Raw genomic sequence first — 15583 nt, forward strand, 5'->3', positions numbered from 1 at the left:
AAAACACGTTTTCCAAAATATTATCTTTCAATTCCACCATCTTGTGGCAATCTGCAGTATTGCCCTCGCGTTTGGTCAGCAGAAGCAAGTATTCCACTTCACACTGAGGGACTAGGGTAAAATTATTCTGCACAAAGCATGATCCTGGCAGTACAAAGGAGGGAAGATGATATTCCTTAACCCCCTCACTGGGAGCCCAGTGTGCTAACTTTTAATGTTCTCAGTAATTTCTCTCAATCCACCTGTTTGAATCTTTTATGTTTTGGAAAGGCCGCTCTTTTATGCAAATAGTCTCTGGCAAGATATTATTCAGTTCTTCAGCAAGACATGACGATAATAAAATAGTAATAATAAAATCTTCATAAAGGCCATCAGTGCCCAGCAATCAGAGTAAAATTCTCTGCAGATCGATGTCTGTTCTCGCTTTCCTGTTGCAGTGTCCTAAGGTTGCTAGTTCACATCTGGTTTCTCTGGCTGCTGCTGTACTTCAGAATCTGGCTAGCTAAAGTCTTTCCTTCTGTATTTGTTTTTTGCTTTCCTGAAGCACCGACAACTTAGGAAACTGAAGATCTGTCTAAAGTTTGCTTCTTGGATAAGGCTGAATAGTGGCAACTGCCAGGTCATGCATGCCATGGTTGTGCTCTAAAATATAGCTCCAATGGCAACAAGACATGCAAGCAGCTACCTATGAAATTACCGGGCTCTGGGTTTTAAACCTTTGGGTGGTGAAAAGAGTTTTGTTAGCAAGGATGTCAGTGCACTTCCTTTGCATCTGGATTGGGGGTTAGGTAGAAGTCAAGGTTAGAGCCCAACTCAACTAGGATTTGAAATCTCATCACATAGTACAACTATATCTAGTTTCATGTGTAGTATTGACTATGAAACATCCTTACATAAGTTGTACATGCATCCAAGAAGCAGGGTGGGGTAAACACTGTTTACCCCATTCCTGTTTTTAATCCAAGCCAGTCTACAAGTAGAGGGCTGCAATCAGGGGATTAGAATTTGAACCTTCCTTAAAAATGTGGATTTGCACTAGTGCTTTCCTTGTAGAGCTTTTTGGAATTTTGGCTGGGAATTATTCATGACTGAAACAGAAATGTTCTCTGGGAATTTATTTTGAGGAGGGGGGTGGTGGATAACATTTAAATATATACAGATCTTTATTGTTTCTCTTCTTCTATTTTGACTTAGGTTGCTCTTACCGTACCACATTAATGTAAGGTTGTTCCCATCATTCTTGTTAAGATTTAACTTAGTAAAAGCCATTATTGTTTTAACAGAGATCATTCCAAAATAATGATTAACATACCTCTAGCAAAGCCTAAGTGCGTCAAATACCAGTGGTTCCCTTTGAGGGACTGTGAGTTTAAAAAATGTTCCTTTAAAAATGTTTAAAAAGGAAAAAAATCCACAGTGATGTGCATTGTAGAAATATCTGTGCATTTTCTGTTTCTTATGAATGAAATTAGCATAATTTAGAATCCATGATCTTGATTTTTTTCAGAGGTCAGAGGAGAAGGCATCAGCTTGCAGTAGAACTCTTTATCTAAACAAGGGAAAAAGCATTGTAGAACATTCCAGTAAGGGTTTGAATAAATGCCTGAATGGCTAAACCCAGACATGGAGTCAGAAGTAACTTGAGCATTTTTTTTATGATAACTTGTAGTTTTTATCTATTTCTATTTATTTCTTTTCGCAGAAGTACTCCTAAGTTACCACAGTGTAATTGACACACCACAGAAACATGCAAGTTTTATTGCATATTCTGAACTTGTGATTTTGATCTTTCTCCCAGTCATCTTACTTTTAGTATGCATGATAAGCAGCCTAGGCTCCTAATAGGTGTATCCAAAGAAAACTAAAGTTTCTGCAAATGTAATGATGAGAAAGCATTTGTCATACCAGGTCTTTGACTGTCAGCCCTATAATGTTACCTGTTGTGTTAGCATTCAGGCATTTTCTATTTGATGACTTGCAATGCCTTAGCTCACTCAGTGCAGGATAGAGCTAAAACCCATTTCCCATAAATTTATGGTTCTGTGTGTAAAGTATATCCAGGTTTTTGGTTTAATGGTACAGCTAAACGGCACGCTAGCCATTCTGTGGGAGCCCATAGGAAAAAGAAGCGTGTCAGGGAAAGAACTGCAGGGAATTTTCAACTCCTGTGGTATACATGGTATCCCTTAAAAGTTGCTTACTTACTATGGATACCAGAGCAGATGGTGATACAGTGGAATTGCAGCATACTGGGTATGTTTTGGGAGCTGGGCCCATCTCTAGGACAATAATCCCCACTGTATAAATGGAATGCCTGGTTGCTGGCTCAGGCGAAAATGAAAAGTGTCAGTTAAGATGGATTTTGCATGCCTGATGCGAGATGTCTGTCAGGATCTTCTCAATGCCTATGCCTGCAAATAATGCCGTATATGTAATTATCCATAGTAATAAATCAGCAGAAGTGACAGACTTGCTTGTAGGTATCCTATGTTCTTTATAGAACAACACCCCACACCCCAATAATCAAAACAAAACAGACTACAGATGTGATCTATACATGCATATACTACCAAAGAGTAAAATCTGGAGTGACAGTGGAAAAGTTATGTGGCAGTTTTTCACCTGTCAGTCTCACAGTATTATTCTGATTCACAGTAACAACTTGTATTCCAACCCAACAGCAACACGGATGTGCACACGGTGGCATCACTGCTTAAGCTGTACCTAAGGGAACTCCCAGAACCAGTCATACCATACGCAAAATACGAAGATTTTCTTTCCTGTGCCAAAATGCTGAGCAAGGATGAGGAAATGGTGAGTTGGCAACTTGAGTAAAGTGAAATAAAAGGCTGGCATGTTATAACCTGTTCTGATTTTGAGGAGGAAAGAACCTAGTGATTGCCAGTCTTAATTTAAGGTGTGCATCTATTAATTGAGGCTAGTTTTATATGAAAATTGTTGCCACCTAGGTAATTTGGAAGTCTAAATAAAGACCCATAGCATAAACTTGGCTGTATTTATTGCACACTGCTGAATTCAGTTCAAGTAGACATTATTGTGGTCAATAGCTTCCATTTTGCATGGAAGAGGCTTATATTTTTATGCATTATCATTCTGAACTTCCAGTGGCCAGAACTGTAAAAGGAAGGGACATGGTAGATGCTGGGGTCATTTTCTTCTAAGCGTCAGGATTTTACTTTTACTTTTAGCCAACTTTTACTGACTTTTAATTGAAGGCCAACGGACTCTATTCATTGCTTGTAGTTGAATCAGAAGGCCTCAAAAAGATGGAAGTGGGCCACCTTCCAGACTCCTCTAAACCAACAAAACACAAATAATCAAAATAAGAGATCTGAGTGATAATATGTGCCCTGCAGTTGCATGGGCCTACAATGTGTTAGTCTGAAGACAAAAAAAAACTTAAGTGCTTGTTTTTACATTGTTCTGTGTGCTTACGGGTAATGAGGTCAAACCTGCTTTTTTCTTTTCAAAGTCAATACAAATAGGCTTATTCTGTTGATTTCAGTGTACTCCCCTTACTTTCCAAGTTGTGTATTCCTTTCTGACATTTTAAATTTGGCTGGAACTGGAACCTCTCCTACCTCATCTTCTAATTAATTAAGATGAGTAGGAGCCCCTCTTTTCTAACTGAGAGACCATCTCCTTTCTGAGCCTTCATCTGATGACTACCAATAGCAGAGGTGGTAGTTGTTCCCGTCTGATGGAAAGGAGGGTGGGGAAAGATCTGTGGCAAAGTGGCTTCTATGGTTATAATCTCTTTCACCCACCAAAATCAGACTGTTTTGTTGTTTTTTTTGCTGCTCTTCACAGCTTGCTACAGGGAGCAAATTTTTGTCAGCTGCTTGCAAAAGGTGGGAGTGGGCTGTTCAGCTGGTTTAATTTGAGCTTCTCTTTGCACAAGTTATGGCAGGGGATCCTCAGAGCTAAAGTTGCAGCTATTTGCTTGTGTGTGTTGCGAATGTCTCTGATGCTTTATAGCTCCAATACAAAGGCACCTGACAGCTCTTCAGTTAGACATCATGCAGTTGATATTTGCAGAGATACTAATTTTCAGATTAAATTTGTAGTAATTTTATATCAACTTCATCCAGCATGTATTTATGTAGATCCTCAGCAATTAGGCCACAAACACTTTATTAAATTCATTTTGAAAGCATGTTCAAGTTACAGTGGCCTTTTGGTGCTGGGGTTGGTACTGGCAGTTTGTGGACCCTAATTATTCTATGATTATATGATTCTATAATTACTGTAGGTGGTGACCCACTTCAGTTCTCTTTGTGTTGGTTTAGCAGTATCACTGTAAGGCTGTCTGACTAGATTTTCAGTTGACCTTCCACCATGCAGAAGTTAAAAGTGCAGTCACTGAAAGAGCTGTGCATCTTGGGGTTTTTCTTAGCACAGAGAGAGCAAACTTGTGCACTATCATGATCCACATATCTTGATTTGCATTTTTTTTGGTATCATATTGTAATCAAAACTTTGCTGATGGTGGAAAAGTACCAAAAAAAACCCCCATGCTGAAAAAGAGTCTAAAGGCACTGGTTGATAAGGAGTTCAGCCAGGATCTGTTTCCACAGGGCACAGAAATTAGTGTGTGATATTCTGCTTGTCCCATTCCCAGGTGGGTGCACACTGAAATAACTGTTTATTGGCCTGACTCTAGAATGGGACAGAACTGGGTAATATACCCAAATAGGTTCTCATATGAAAACACCAATTAGTTCAAAAAAGAATAGTTCCTGGGAGCCTCAGCCTTGCTATCATCAGGGGGAATGGGGCTGCTTTTCAGAAAAGAAGAGTGAAGGAGAAGGGAAAGACAGGATGAAACCAAGTTATTTATTTACTTGTTTATTTTTATTCAGAGTCAATCCTTGTTAGCCAAATACAGCTTTCCCTATCCAAAATGGATTCTACAAGCTATTTCTGATGATAACCTGTATATAGCATTTAATGCTGCAGTCTCAGTGGTGTGTTTATTGCCTTGTAATTGGAATTACTGACTTTTTTTTTAGTCTCTGGTAAAATACTAAGAAACTGTGCCTCCCCACTTTTGTTTGTTTTTTTTTTTCCTTAAACCACTTAAAGGGCCTGATAGAACTGGTGAAACAAGTGAAGAGCCTGCCAGCTGTCAATTATAATCTGCTGAAATATATCTGTAGGTAAGTGCTCTTGCAAGAATATCACTATGGTATTTATAACTGTGAGCTGACAGGCAAACCTGTCTGTGTATGTGCCCTGAAGGGAAAGCATTACTCAGAGTTGGAGGATTAGTGAACTTCAGTGAATGCACTAAAATTAGGGGTTTACTGCATGACTAATTACTAATTTGCCCTATCAAGGTGCACAAGTTATGACTTCCCTCTTGTCAGGAGTGCAAGCTGCACTCCACAAGAGACGCAAGAAGGTAGAAATTTATATATTCTGTCTTCTTTATAGGACCCCTGATTCCATTTCTAACTGCAGTTACTTGCCCTGGCTGTACACTCCTGAAGCACGGTATCCTTGAAAACTGTGTATATCTTGTAGTATATAGAGTAATTTCATGGATATATCTAAGATTGTAAAAATCACATCTTGCACAGTTGCAATTTGTGAACTTGCAGGAAGTTTTCAGCATTAAAAAATCAACTTTTTTAAAACTGACAGTTTGCATTTTGGCCATATTCTATGAGGCAAGTAGATGATGAGTTACATTGGAGAAAGTTCCAGTCTTCAGCAGAGTTGTCTTGTAGTCAGTCCAGATTGAGATTTAGACTTTGTTACCAAGGTATCATTTTGAAGAAAATCTGAAGAAGTTGAGGAGTATAGCCTCGAGGTTTCAAGGTGTTCCATGAGGATTTGGAATGGAAGAATTGAACTATGTTAAGAAAGCATCACGTGCTTTGACTTCTTTTCCTTTTTACACCCTCCTTAAAGGCTTCTTTCTTCCCCACAGATTCCTTGATGAAGTCCAGTCTTACTCAGGCATAAACAAAATGAGTGTGCAAAATCTGGCTACTGTTTTTGGTCCCAACATTCTTCGCCCCAAAGTGGAAGATCCTCTGACTATCATGGAAGGTGAGTTTCCTGTACATAACTTGTAATAGAAATAATGAATGTCTTTAGGTTTATTAACAGTGCATAACAGTCCATGTAATATGTGCAGTAATTTCCATCTCTCTGTTTTATAGACACAGAATTCTTCAACCTAAATGAACTTCTTTATTAAATCTTGCAGATTAATATAAAAGTGACTGAAATGTGAGCATTGCAAACAGACTTTGTATAAGAGTGTGCTGTTGCCTGCCAGCTTCACTAAAAATGCACTTTTTTTCTCAAAACTTGCTGCAAATATGGCGTGTTTTCATTCAGCATGTGTGGTTGGAGTGCAGTTAATATTTTACCTGTGGTTCTTCAGGGTGAGAAAAAGTTGGTACAGGTTCATGCTGCAGTGATCCCTGTTGAATCCCCCACAGAGCAGTGGTATCTATTGCATCCCTCTGTCACTCCAGTGATCAAATTGTCAGCTGTACAACAAATTGTCAGCATTTACAACAATGTTCAGCTGTAACATTTTGCTATATTAAGACAAAAATATGGCCATGACGATCTCCTCCTATAATAAATTGTGACTCTAATTCTCCATAAAGTACATGATGCTTTTTCTCCCTTCAGACACTTTTTGCTTAATATTTGAGATTTACTTATAATTTTCAGAAATTAGGGCTGTACACAGACTCTACACTGAAAATGTTACCAAAACTCAAAAATACAGTGTCCATAGCTTATTTGAGAGTGTGTTGTTTTCTTCTTTTTCTGTGAGTATGATGATTTTCCCTTCCCAGATACAATTTTCCATACACTTTGTTAATCTGCTTGTTCTTCTGAAGACTTATGTTTCCTCCTTCTTCCTTTTAATTCTTAGAACAACTATGCGGCTATGAACAGAAACATGGTGTTTCTAAATCATGTATGAAAGCAGTGAATAGTCAGGGTTAGCTTTTTGAACAGTAATTCAGAGAAGCCAAAAAATCTCATGTGGAAAGGGTTTTTAAATATGGACTCAGAGAATGGTTTGGTTTGGAAGGGATCTTAAAGATGATCCAGTTCCAACCCCCCTGCCAAGGGCAGGGACACCTTCCACTAGACCAGGTTGCTCCAAGCACTGTCCAACTGCCTTGAACACTGCCAGGGATGGGGCAGCCACAACTTCTCTGGGCACCCTGTGCCAGGGTCTCACAACCCTCGTAATGAAGAATTTCTTCTGGCTATCTAATCTAAATCTACCTTCTTTCAGTTTAATGCCATTCACCCTTGTCCTGTCACTACATGCCTGTGTAAAAAGCTTTCTTGTAGACCTCCTGTATGTAATGGAAGCTGTTCAAAGGTCTCCCTGGAGCCTTCTCTTGCCCAGACTGAACAAGCCCAGCTCTCTGACTCTCCTCAAAGGAGAGGCGCTTCAGCCTCTGATCATCTTTGTGGCCTCCTCTGTGCTTGCCTGACAGGTTCACACACTTCTTGTGTTGGGGGGCCCAGAGCTGGATGCAGTACTGCAAGTGGGGTCTCATGAGAGCAGAGTAGAGGGGGCAGGATCACCTCCCTTGAGCCTGCTGGCCATACTTCTCATCTTAATCACACTTCACATTTAATCATCATGTTCACTTGAATGCCTGCATTCTTATTGTCACAGGGAATTGTTTGATCATGCGTTTGACTTAAAATGGTTTTCAAGAGCAGGTGTCCAATGTATGTGCATGTTTATTGACTGTGCATGAGCATCATCAAGCCTCTGCAGCTCCAAATGCTCTTAAATCAACTTTTGTGGCTTCCCCCTGGTTTCTCTACGTAACTTGTCTCAAATGCACTGTGACTTTCAGATGTGCAGGGGTGCAGAGATAAGCTTCACTGTGTCATTGCAGTTGTATTTTACATCTCTTATATCATCTCTCATGGTATTTAGAAAAGAGAAACCCTAAGAGAGTTTCCTGCTTTTTTTCCTTCTCTTCCGCTATCTTGCCATATCTCTCAGGAGTTACATTTGTGTGTGTGTTTGCTCCCTATCACTTCACTTTTAACCTATTTCTGCATCTTCAGAACTGACAGACTGGCTGGAATAATAGTTTCTCTTACCCTGCCACTGCTGTAGATCTTAGCAGCCTGGTAGATAACTGCTGTGAATGTTTTTCTAGGTCAGGCAGCAAACTGTCCCTTTTTTTCCCAAGCTTTTGCATTAAATAATAGAAAAAGTACTTCAAATTGTTTAATAGACTGGAATTAGTGAGAGATGTCACAGAGCTGATTTATACCATTGGAGTCAGTGAGAATGGTATCTCACAGGATGACATTTACTGATGGGATACAGTACATCTTCAGCTCACCTGGGACAGTCTAGAGAAACCAAGAATTGGGGTAGGGAGAGAGGAGTTAGCCATTCCTAAATAAAATCGAACGGAAATTTTTTTAACTAATGAGAAACAGGTTTGATGAAGGAGGTTTATGACTCCACTTCAAGCGTAACTTCAAGATTTGACATGGGACAATGCTGATTTGCAATTGGGCTATGCATAGTTAAATGTATAGGAACAAAGACTGTGCATCAGTTGGAGCTCATGGCCACTCTGTTCTTTGCTTTTTGGAAGATACAAAGTGCTTTTCTTGCACAAAGTCAAACATGCAGCTATGGGTAACCATACTTGTATAATGGGGATGAGGACTTGGTTGTGTTTGGTTCAAGAGAGATTTTCCAGAGTTCCAATCAGGAAGCAATCTTTTCCTGACCAATGCAGTAGTAAAAGTACTGAGTACAGCGCAATGTTTGTCCAAAATTCTGCACATAACAGCTGATGTTCCCAGAAGGAATACAACTAAACGTGCTAAGTAAATTTTCCATTGGAAATGCATAGTTCTAATGTGTGAATTTTCCTTAGCAAATAAACAGGAACACTAAAAAAGATGTTGTCAGGTACCTACATTGAATTTCCTCTTAGTAGTTGTATTTTTAAACGGTGGGGTATACAGAGCTAGAATACTGCAAAGGAGTTGTATGTGAAATGATATTGCACAGTGGGAAGTTGTGGACTAGAAGGGCACAATGTACATCTGAAGGCTCTCTGGGAGCTGGAAAATGGGTGGTTATTTTGACTACCTTGACCTTGTTCCTGAAATATTTTAATAATCCTTAATGAGTGTCTGCTTAACAAAATAAAGTTTTACATCTTTATTACCCCAAGTCCAGTTGTAAATGCCAGTGTGTAAATTACAGTGCAGTCAAGTAGTGTGCACACCCAGGGGTGGCTCCTTAAGAGGAAAGGTGGCCATTTATTGCACCAAGTAGCAAACTGTGCTTTGCATTAGTTCTATGCTGTGCTATAATGTGGCATAGTTTCAGCAGCTGCAAATCCCTTGCCTGCCTGTTTTCTGTTAAACTACTAAATAAAAGTGCTGTGCCAGAATAAGACTTCGATTTTAAAAATGATTGCCACGTTGAGTTAAAACACATCATTTGCGATGGTGTTATCCCATTTACAATGATGTTATCTATTATCTCCTTCTGTGGTCTTCCTGAGATGCAGTTACTCTCACGGTAATAGCTTCTTCACAAAAGTTCCTGTTCTTGAAGGTCTGTGAGTCTTGCTGACTTGGTTTGATGGAAGGAAAAGGTGGTGCTGATCTGGCCCAGTTGTCAGAGGCACTTCAAGTGTTTTAAATGCTCAGGGTGTTACACAGGTGAATGAAATGTTTGTATAAGTGATTTTTTACTGTATATTTGTGGAATCTGATGGATAAAATATATTAATGCCTTAAATAAAACAGGCCAGTAATGACCATGTGCTTGGTATTGCCTTTCAGGTACAGTAGTAGTCCAGCAGCTAATGTCAGTGATGATCAGCAAACATGAAGAGCTGTTTCCCAAGGATGCAGACCCTCAAATGGGACCCGAGGTATGCAACAACAACAATGAATTGCCAAAGAAAGCAATTGCAGGGCAGCTGCAGAACAAAGAGAACACCACCACCAAGGAGACAGCAGTGAGGCGCTGCTCTTGGGACAAACTTGAGTCTCCCCAAAAGGGAAGCATGGACAATGAGTCCCCAACTGCTCTGCCAGGCAGCAAGACAAGCAGTCCCAGGAACAGCATCCAAAAACTAGATGTCACCAGAAGCCCACCACTCATGGTGAAAAAAAATCCTGCTTTCAATAAAGGCAGTGGCATTGTCACCAATGGGTCCTTCAGCAGCTCTGTGGAAGGCCCTGAGAAGAGCCAGACCTTACCAAACTGTACCCTGCAAGCCAGGAGAACATCATCCCTGAAAGGACCAGTGACTAAGATGGGCACACACAGCGTGCAGAACGGGGGTGTGCGGATGGGAGTTTCCAGTACCGATGGGCACAGCAACACCCTCAACAGTCGGACCCCAGGCTGGGTGCCCAATGGCTATGTAACACTGAGGGATAACAAGCAGAAGGAGTCAGTGAGTGAGTCAGTCCAACACAACCGGCTTTCCACCTATGACAATGTCCACCAGCAGTTCTCTATGGTGAACTCTGAGGACAAACAGAGTGTGGACAGTGCCACCTGGTCAACATCCTCTTGTGAAATATCCCTCCCTGAGCACTCCAACTCCTGTCGTTCATCCACCACCACCTGCCCTGAACAGGACTTTTATGCGGGTAACTTTGAAGACTCTGTGCTGGATGGACCACCACATGAAGACCTCTCAAACTCGGGTGACTATGAGAACAAAAGTGACAGGAGGAGTGTGGGGGGCCACAGCAGCCGAGCTACCAGCAGCAGTGATAACAGTGAGACATTTGTGGCCAACAGTACTAACAATCACAGTGCTTTGCACAGCCTGGTGTCCAGCTTGAAGCAAGAGATGGCCAAGCAAAAACTAGAGTATGAAACAAGGATAAAAAGGTAAGACAGTTTGGCTCTCCCATCTCACTGTCTTCTACAGAGCAAGCAGTTTTCCCTCTTGTGGCTCACTAGCAATCTGCACTAGCTGCAGTCACTAAGTGCTCACCACCGAGTTTCCCATCTTTCAGTGTTGACATATTCTGACATTGCATTTGTGATACAATGCATTTGTGATACAAAGGAGTTTGTTTCAAAGCAATTGATTGTGACATGCTATCCTATTGTTGTCAACAGCAAAGCCACAACCATGTGGGTTTCTGTATAATATGCCAAAATCAGTAGGCTCTCAGAGTGTTTTCAGTAGTTTGATACCTGTTCTCGAGAAGTGAGAACAGTAACTCAGTTCTGGGGTAACTGATACCAGGTACTCCAGAAGAGTAACTGGGCATCACCTTTTGGTGAAAGCAGTGCATGCCTTAATCCATCTGTAGTTTTGAGGACTGGAAAACTGCTGGAACCCCTTTCTAGTGTCCTCATTCCTCTTGAGACACCACAGCATCTGGGAGTTACCTCTGCTCACTGTCCTATCTCTGCGCTGCTGCTTTACCTTTCCTTCACAGCTCAGACCTGTTAAAGAAGGAAAGGAAGAGCCACATCTTTGTCTACAGATAGTGTGGACTCTTCTCACATACAATGAGGTTACCAAGATGGATGGCTGTAACAATCAGCAAATTGTGGATTTAGTATTAACTACTGCACACAGCAGTGCAGAGCTGAATGCACTCTTTGTAAGAGAGGTCCTTCCATAAAGCTGTTCAGGACTTGTCTCCCCTGTGTTGCACTGCAGCTCTTTGCATTGGTACCTCTGGCACTGCAAGTCATAGCTGGATCACAGTATGTGAGAGCTACTGGCAACAGTAGCTGCGAATGAAAGTGCAGCATACAGAATATTGCAGTCTTTCACCCACATAGCTATTTTCAGTGCAGTATATAGTGTAATGGAGCCTTTCTTAGAATGTTTACTATGCGTGATGATTGTGTGTTTAGTACTACTGGGATTTCTAATGCTTTCCATTGGAAAGCTGGATCTGAAATAAGATTGTTATTTTTGAAGTTGTCGATCCCGTGTTTGCAAATAGATGTAGAAGATAAATCAGATGAAGAAAAGAGATTAGCAGTGAAACAAGGCATTCAGGGCATTAGCCTGACTTTGTAAGTGACAGTAGCACAATTGCAGCAGGACCTGGGTGTGAACACTTCCAGAAGAAAAAGGAATATTTAGCCTGTTCTTGGAGAATTAGATGGAGTCACTTGCTACTGTGCACCTTGCCAGTGGCTGTTATTAGGCATTTTCTAAATGAGCTACCAGAGAGATTGCCTTATAAGAATGGTTCATTGATGAAGCCATGGTTTGTAGCTACACCTCTCAAAAATTCAGTCTAAGCTTTGTAAATGATAAAAATATGAATTTGTTGTTGGTGTGCATTTCTGCTTGAGCGAGTAAGGAGTGCTGCTCAGGAGCTGTCTGCTTTTATTTCATTTTGCAGCTTGGAGCAGAGAAATCTCACCCTAGAGACAGAAATGATGGCCCTGCATGAAGAACTGGATCAAGAGCGAAAGAAGTTCACAATGGTAGAAATCAAAATGCGCAATGCAGAACGAGCCAAGGAAGATGCAGAGAAGAGAAATGACATGTTGCAGAAGGAAATGGAGCAGTTTTTCTCCACTTTCGGAGAACTGACAGTGGAGTCTCGCAGACCAGAAAGAGGCAACACCATCTGGATCCAGTGAGAACTGGAAGTGTTGACTGTGGGACTTTGGGGAAGGGCTTGGGGGTTATTATACTGTATCAGGTGGCTGGTCACCTGTCTGAGGCTAGTACTCAACATAATGTTATAAACCCTTGAAGGAAGAGGTCATACAGACATTAACCACTCATATCTACAGTGTGTACTTATCAAGTTATACTCTTTGAATGCTTCATGAGACTACTGTCAAGTGTTAAACTGGATATGTGTATATATAAATTTAAAAAAAAAATCACCCTAGAGAGCAAGAAATATTTTAATGCAAGTCTTGTATTTAAACTGGTAAATTGAAATGTTGTTGCAATCAAGCTTTATATCAAGGCTTTTCTCCCTTGCACTTAACATATAAGCTATTTTTGGCATTGTGTTACCATCAGCTTATTTTGTATATCAAATGTTTTTTGGTTTTGTTTTTTTTTTGTTACCCCTCTTGCTGGGGAGTGGAGATAAACAGATATGTTACAGTATATGTGCTAGTGGTTAACCCTGATTTGCGTCGCTTCTAAAAAGACAGTAGGATGAGAATCAGCAGCACAGTATGGGCAAAATAAAGCAGTATGAACTTAACAGAATTGATGGCCAGGGTAGAAAGTACCAGGGCAGCTATATCATAAAAGCTAAATGAAGATACCAAGTCAGCAAAATTGCAGACGGTGGTGGAAGTGGTAAACATCTACTTGTTTGGGAGCAAACGTGGATAGCAGAGTAAGAAGTTGGGGGAGAGAGGAAAGGGAAACTTTAGGGGAAGTCAACCAGAGCTTTTTGGGGTACCCTAAAGAAGCCCTATGCCTGATTACTGCAGCTCAGAGCAGGAATACAGACCAGTTGTTCTGACCATATTTGCATCTGACTTACCTCCATACTGTGTTTGAAAGTGAGTCCTTTTTATAATGCTGGTGAAGGGGCACACGGGGGGGTGGATGAACTGGGTGCATCGTGATGGGTGCTGAAAAAAATAACAAAATAATTATGTCCAGAGTAGAAATTACTGGAGCAACTGTGCAACAAAGAGCAATCAAGGAAGAAAGCACACTAACACAGTCACCACCCGTATTCACAGTGTATATTAGCAAGTTATCATACTGTCTCAATGCTTCATGAGATTACTGTCAAGTGATACAACTGTGAAAGTTTCCAGGCTGTCAGCATCACCAAAGAAAGACCTGGAGGGGATAGCATGGAGCCTAACAGCATGCAGAGTGCCACTGAAAAAGAAACAGCAAATCCGTGCTATAAAACAATAATTTGTTTGGCAACTTTTCATATAGTAAGTATAACTGGTATTTTTTATACTACGTTAAGGATGTTTTGGTTTTATTTTTGCCTTTAGAACTACAAGCTGTATTATTAGAGAGGGCTATTGAGATGTCTTTGCTTCCCTCTAGTGTCTCTTGCATATATTGCAATTATTTTTTAATACCAATTGAGAAAGAATAATGAATGGAGCATCAAAGAACATTCTTCATTATGGCATGTATATTAGACAAGTATTAATTAGATGTGGGAATTATACTGGGAAGTAAACATGAGGTTTACATTTCAGAGAAATGTTAACTTACAATGCAGCATTACACATGGTGCTTATGGATGCGTTGTGTTCGGTGAGATCGAGAGTCCCAGCCAGCGTGCTTATTGTACTGCTTACTGTGAACATGTATAGTGCACATCCAGTCTGTGTGTAAATCAGAAAAAGTCAGACAGGGAGATCTCAAGGTAGTAGGAAAGGGCACGTTGCAAACCTCATGAAGTTCAACAAGGCCAAGAGCAAGGTCTCGCACCTGAGTCAGGGCAATCCCAAGCACAGATACTGGATGGGCAGAGAATGGATTGAGAGCAGCCTGAGGAGAAGCACTTGGGGGTGTTGGTTGATGAGAAACTTAAAATGAGCTGGCTTCAGTGTGCACTCATAGCCTAGAACCTTCCAAACCAAACCATTCTATGATTCTATGTTTTATATCAGCAGCAAGCAAAAGATGTCCTCATAATGGTAAGAGAAAGAAACAGATTACTATGTTAATTCTTGTTTTTAAATAGAATGAGCAAGACCTTGATATCTGATGCAGTAGGCCTTAAAGTCGACTGACAATTTAAGCAGTATCTGACATCTGTTGACGTGACAGCAAAGACTCTGAGATAAGTATTTTCTTAATTGGAATTAATTTTTCCTACACTAGATGTGTGCAGTAGTCCCTGAGGTGGAGAAAGTTCTGCTTTCTCACAAGTAACGCAGTTTTCTTATTTTTATTTCCTCTAGCAGTCCCTATGTCATTCAAGCTCTGTTGCTCTCTTAAAATGTAAAGGAGTACACAATTCCTAAGACTAGTTCAAGGACCTAACGTTTAGTCACAGGGGCATGGCAAAATGCTGCCAGCAAAGCAGCAGGGAAAGGTACAGCTCCAACGTTATCCATTGATATGCTGGCAAAAATGACAGCTACTTGATAAAATGTTATTTCTGATAGTTGCTCAAAATTGACAAGGAGTAGGAATTTCATTTCACATTCCCATCTGCCTCCAATACCCTAGGCTTTGAAATACTCATGGAAAAAGGGAAGGTATTTATAGTCCATATACTTAGTATTCTGTGTTCAATTTCAATTATCCTTAGTCTTCACAGGAAGTGACTGGAGGCTTTCAGTGATTTGTTTGTGCTGCATGCTTTCCTCATTTGTTTGAACAGGCTTCTTTGTACATACCTGTTTCTGAACTTAGATTATTTGGTCAGTGATTGCCTTTTGAGGGTTAGTTCTTGGTCTGCCCCCAGGTCTTTGTACAGGCTACAAGAATGCAGTTTGGAGTGTTTTTTTGCTTATCTTCAACTCTTTGCATTCACCATACCTGAGATGGTTTATAAGACAAACTGTTTCAGTGAAAAATCTTCATTTTTGGTGCATATAGTTCCTTCACATTTTTATGTC

General features: G+C 40.5%; 1 protein-coding gene across 11 annotated transcripts in view; it reads left to right on the top strand.

Annotated features, from left to right (window-relative positions):
- Positions 1-13133, top strand: part of ARHGAP24 (Rho GTPase activating protein 24) — a 208951-nt gene extending 195818 nt beyond the window's left edge. For all 11 annotated transcript variants that reach the window (XM_062623418.1, XM_062623419.1, XM_062623420.1 and 8 more), the window contains 5 exons: positions 2682-2814; positions 5107-5180; positions 5957-6078; positions 9850-10918; positions 12406-13133. In XM_062623418.1, the coding sequence (XP_062479402.1) occupies positions 2682-2814; positions 5107-5180; positions 5957-6078; positions 9850-10918; positions 12406-12649 (1642 nt within the window). In that variant the 3' untranslated portion in view covers positions 12650-13133. The remainder of the gene's footprint in view (positions 1-2681; positions 2815-5106; positions 5181-5956; positions 6079-9849; positions 10919-12405) is intronic.
- The last annotated feature ends 2450 nt before the right edge of the window (positions 13134-15583 follow it).

Source organism: Pezoporus occidentalis, unplaced genomic scaffold (genome assembly GCF_034315485.1).
Source record: "Pezoporus occidentalis ecotype Australia unplaced genomic scaffold, CSIRO_AGI_Poc_V1 ctg252, whole genome shotgun sequence".
NCBI classification, from domain to species: domain Eukaryota; kingdom Metazoa; phylum Chordata; class Aves; order Psittaciformes; family Psittacidae; genus Pezoporus; species Pezoporus occidentalis.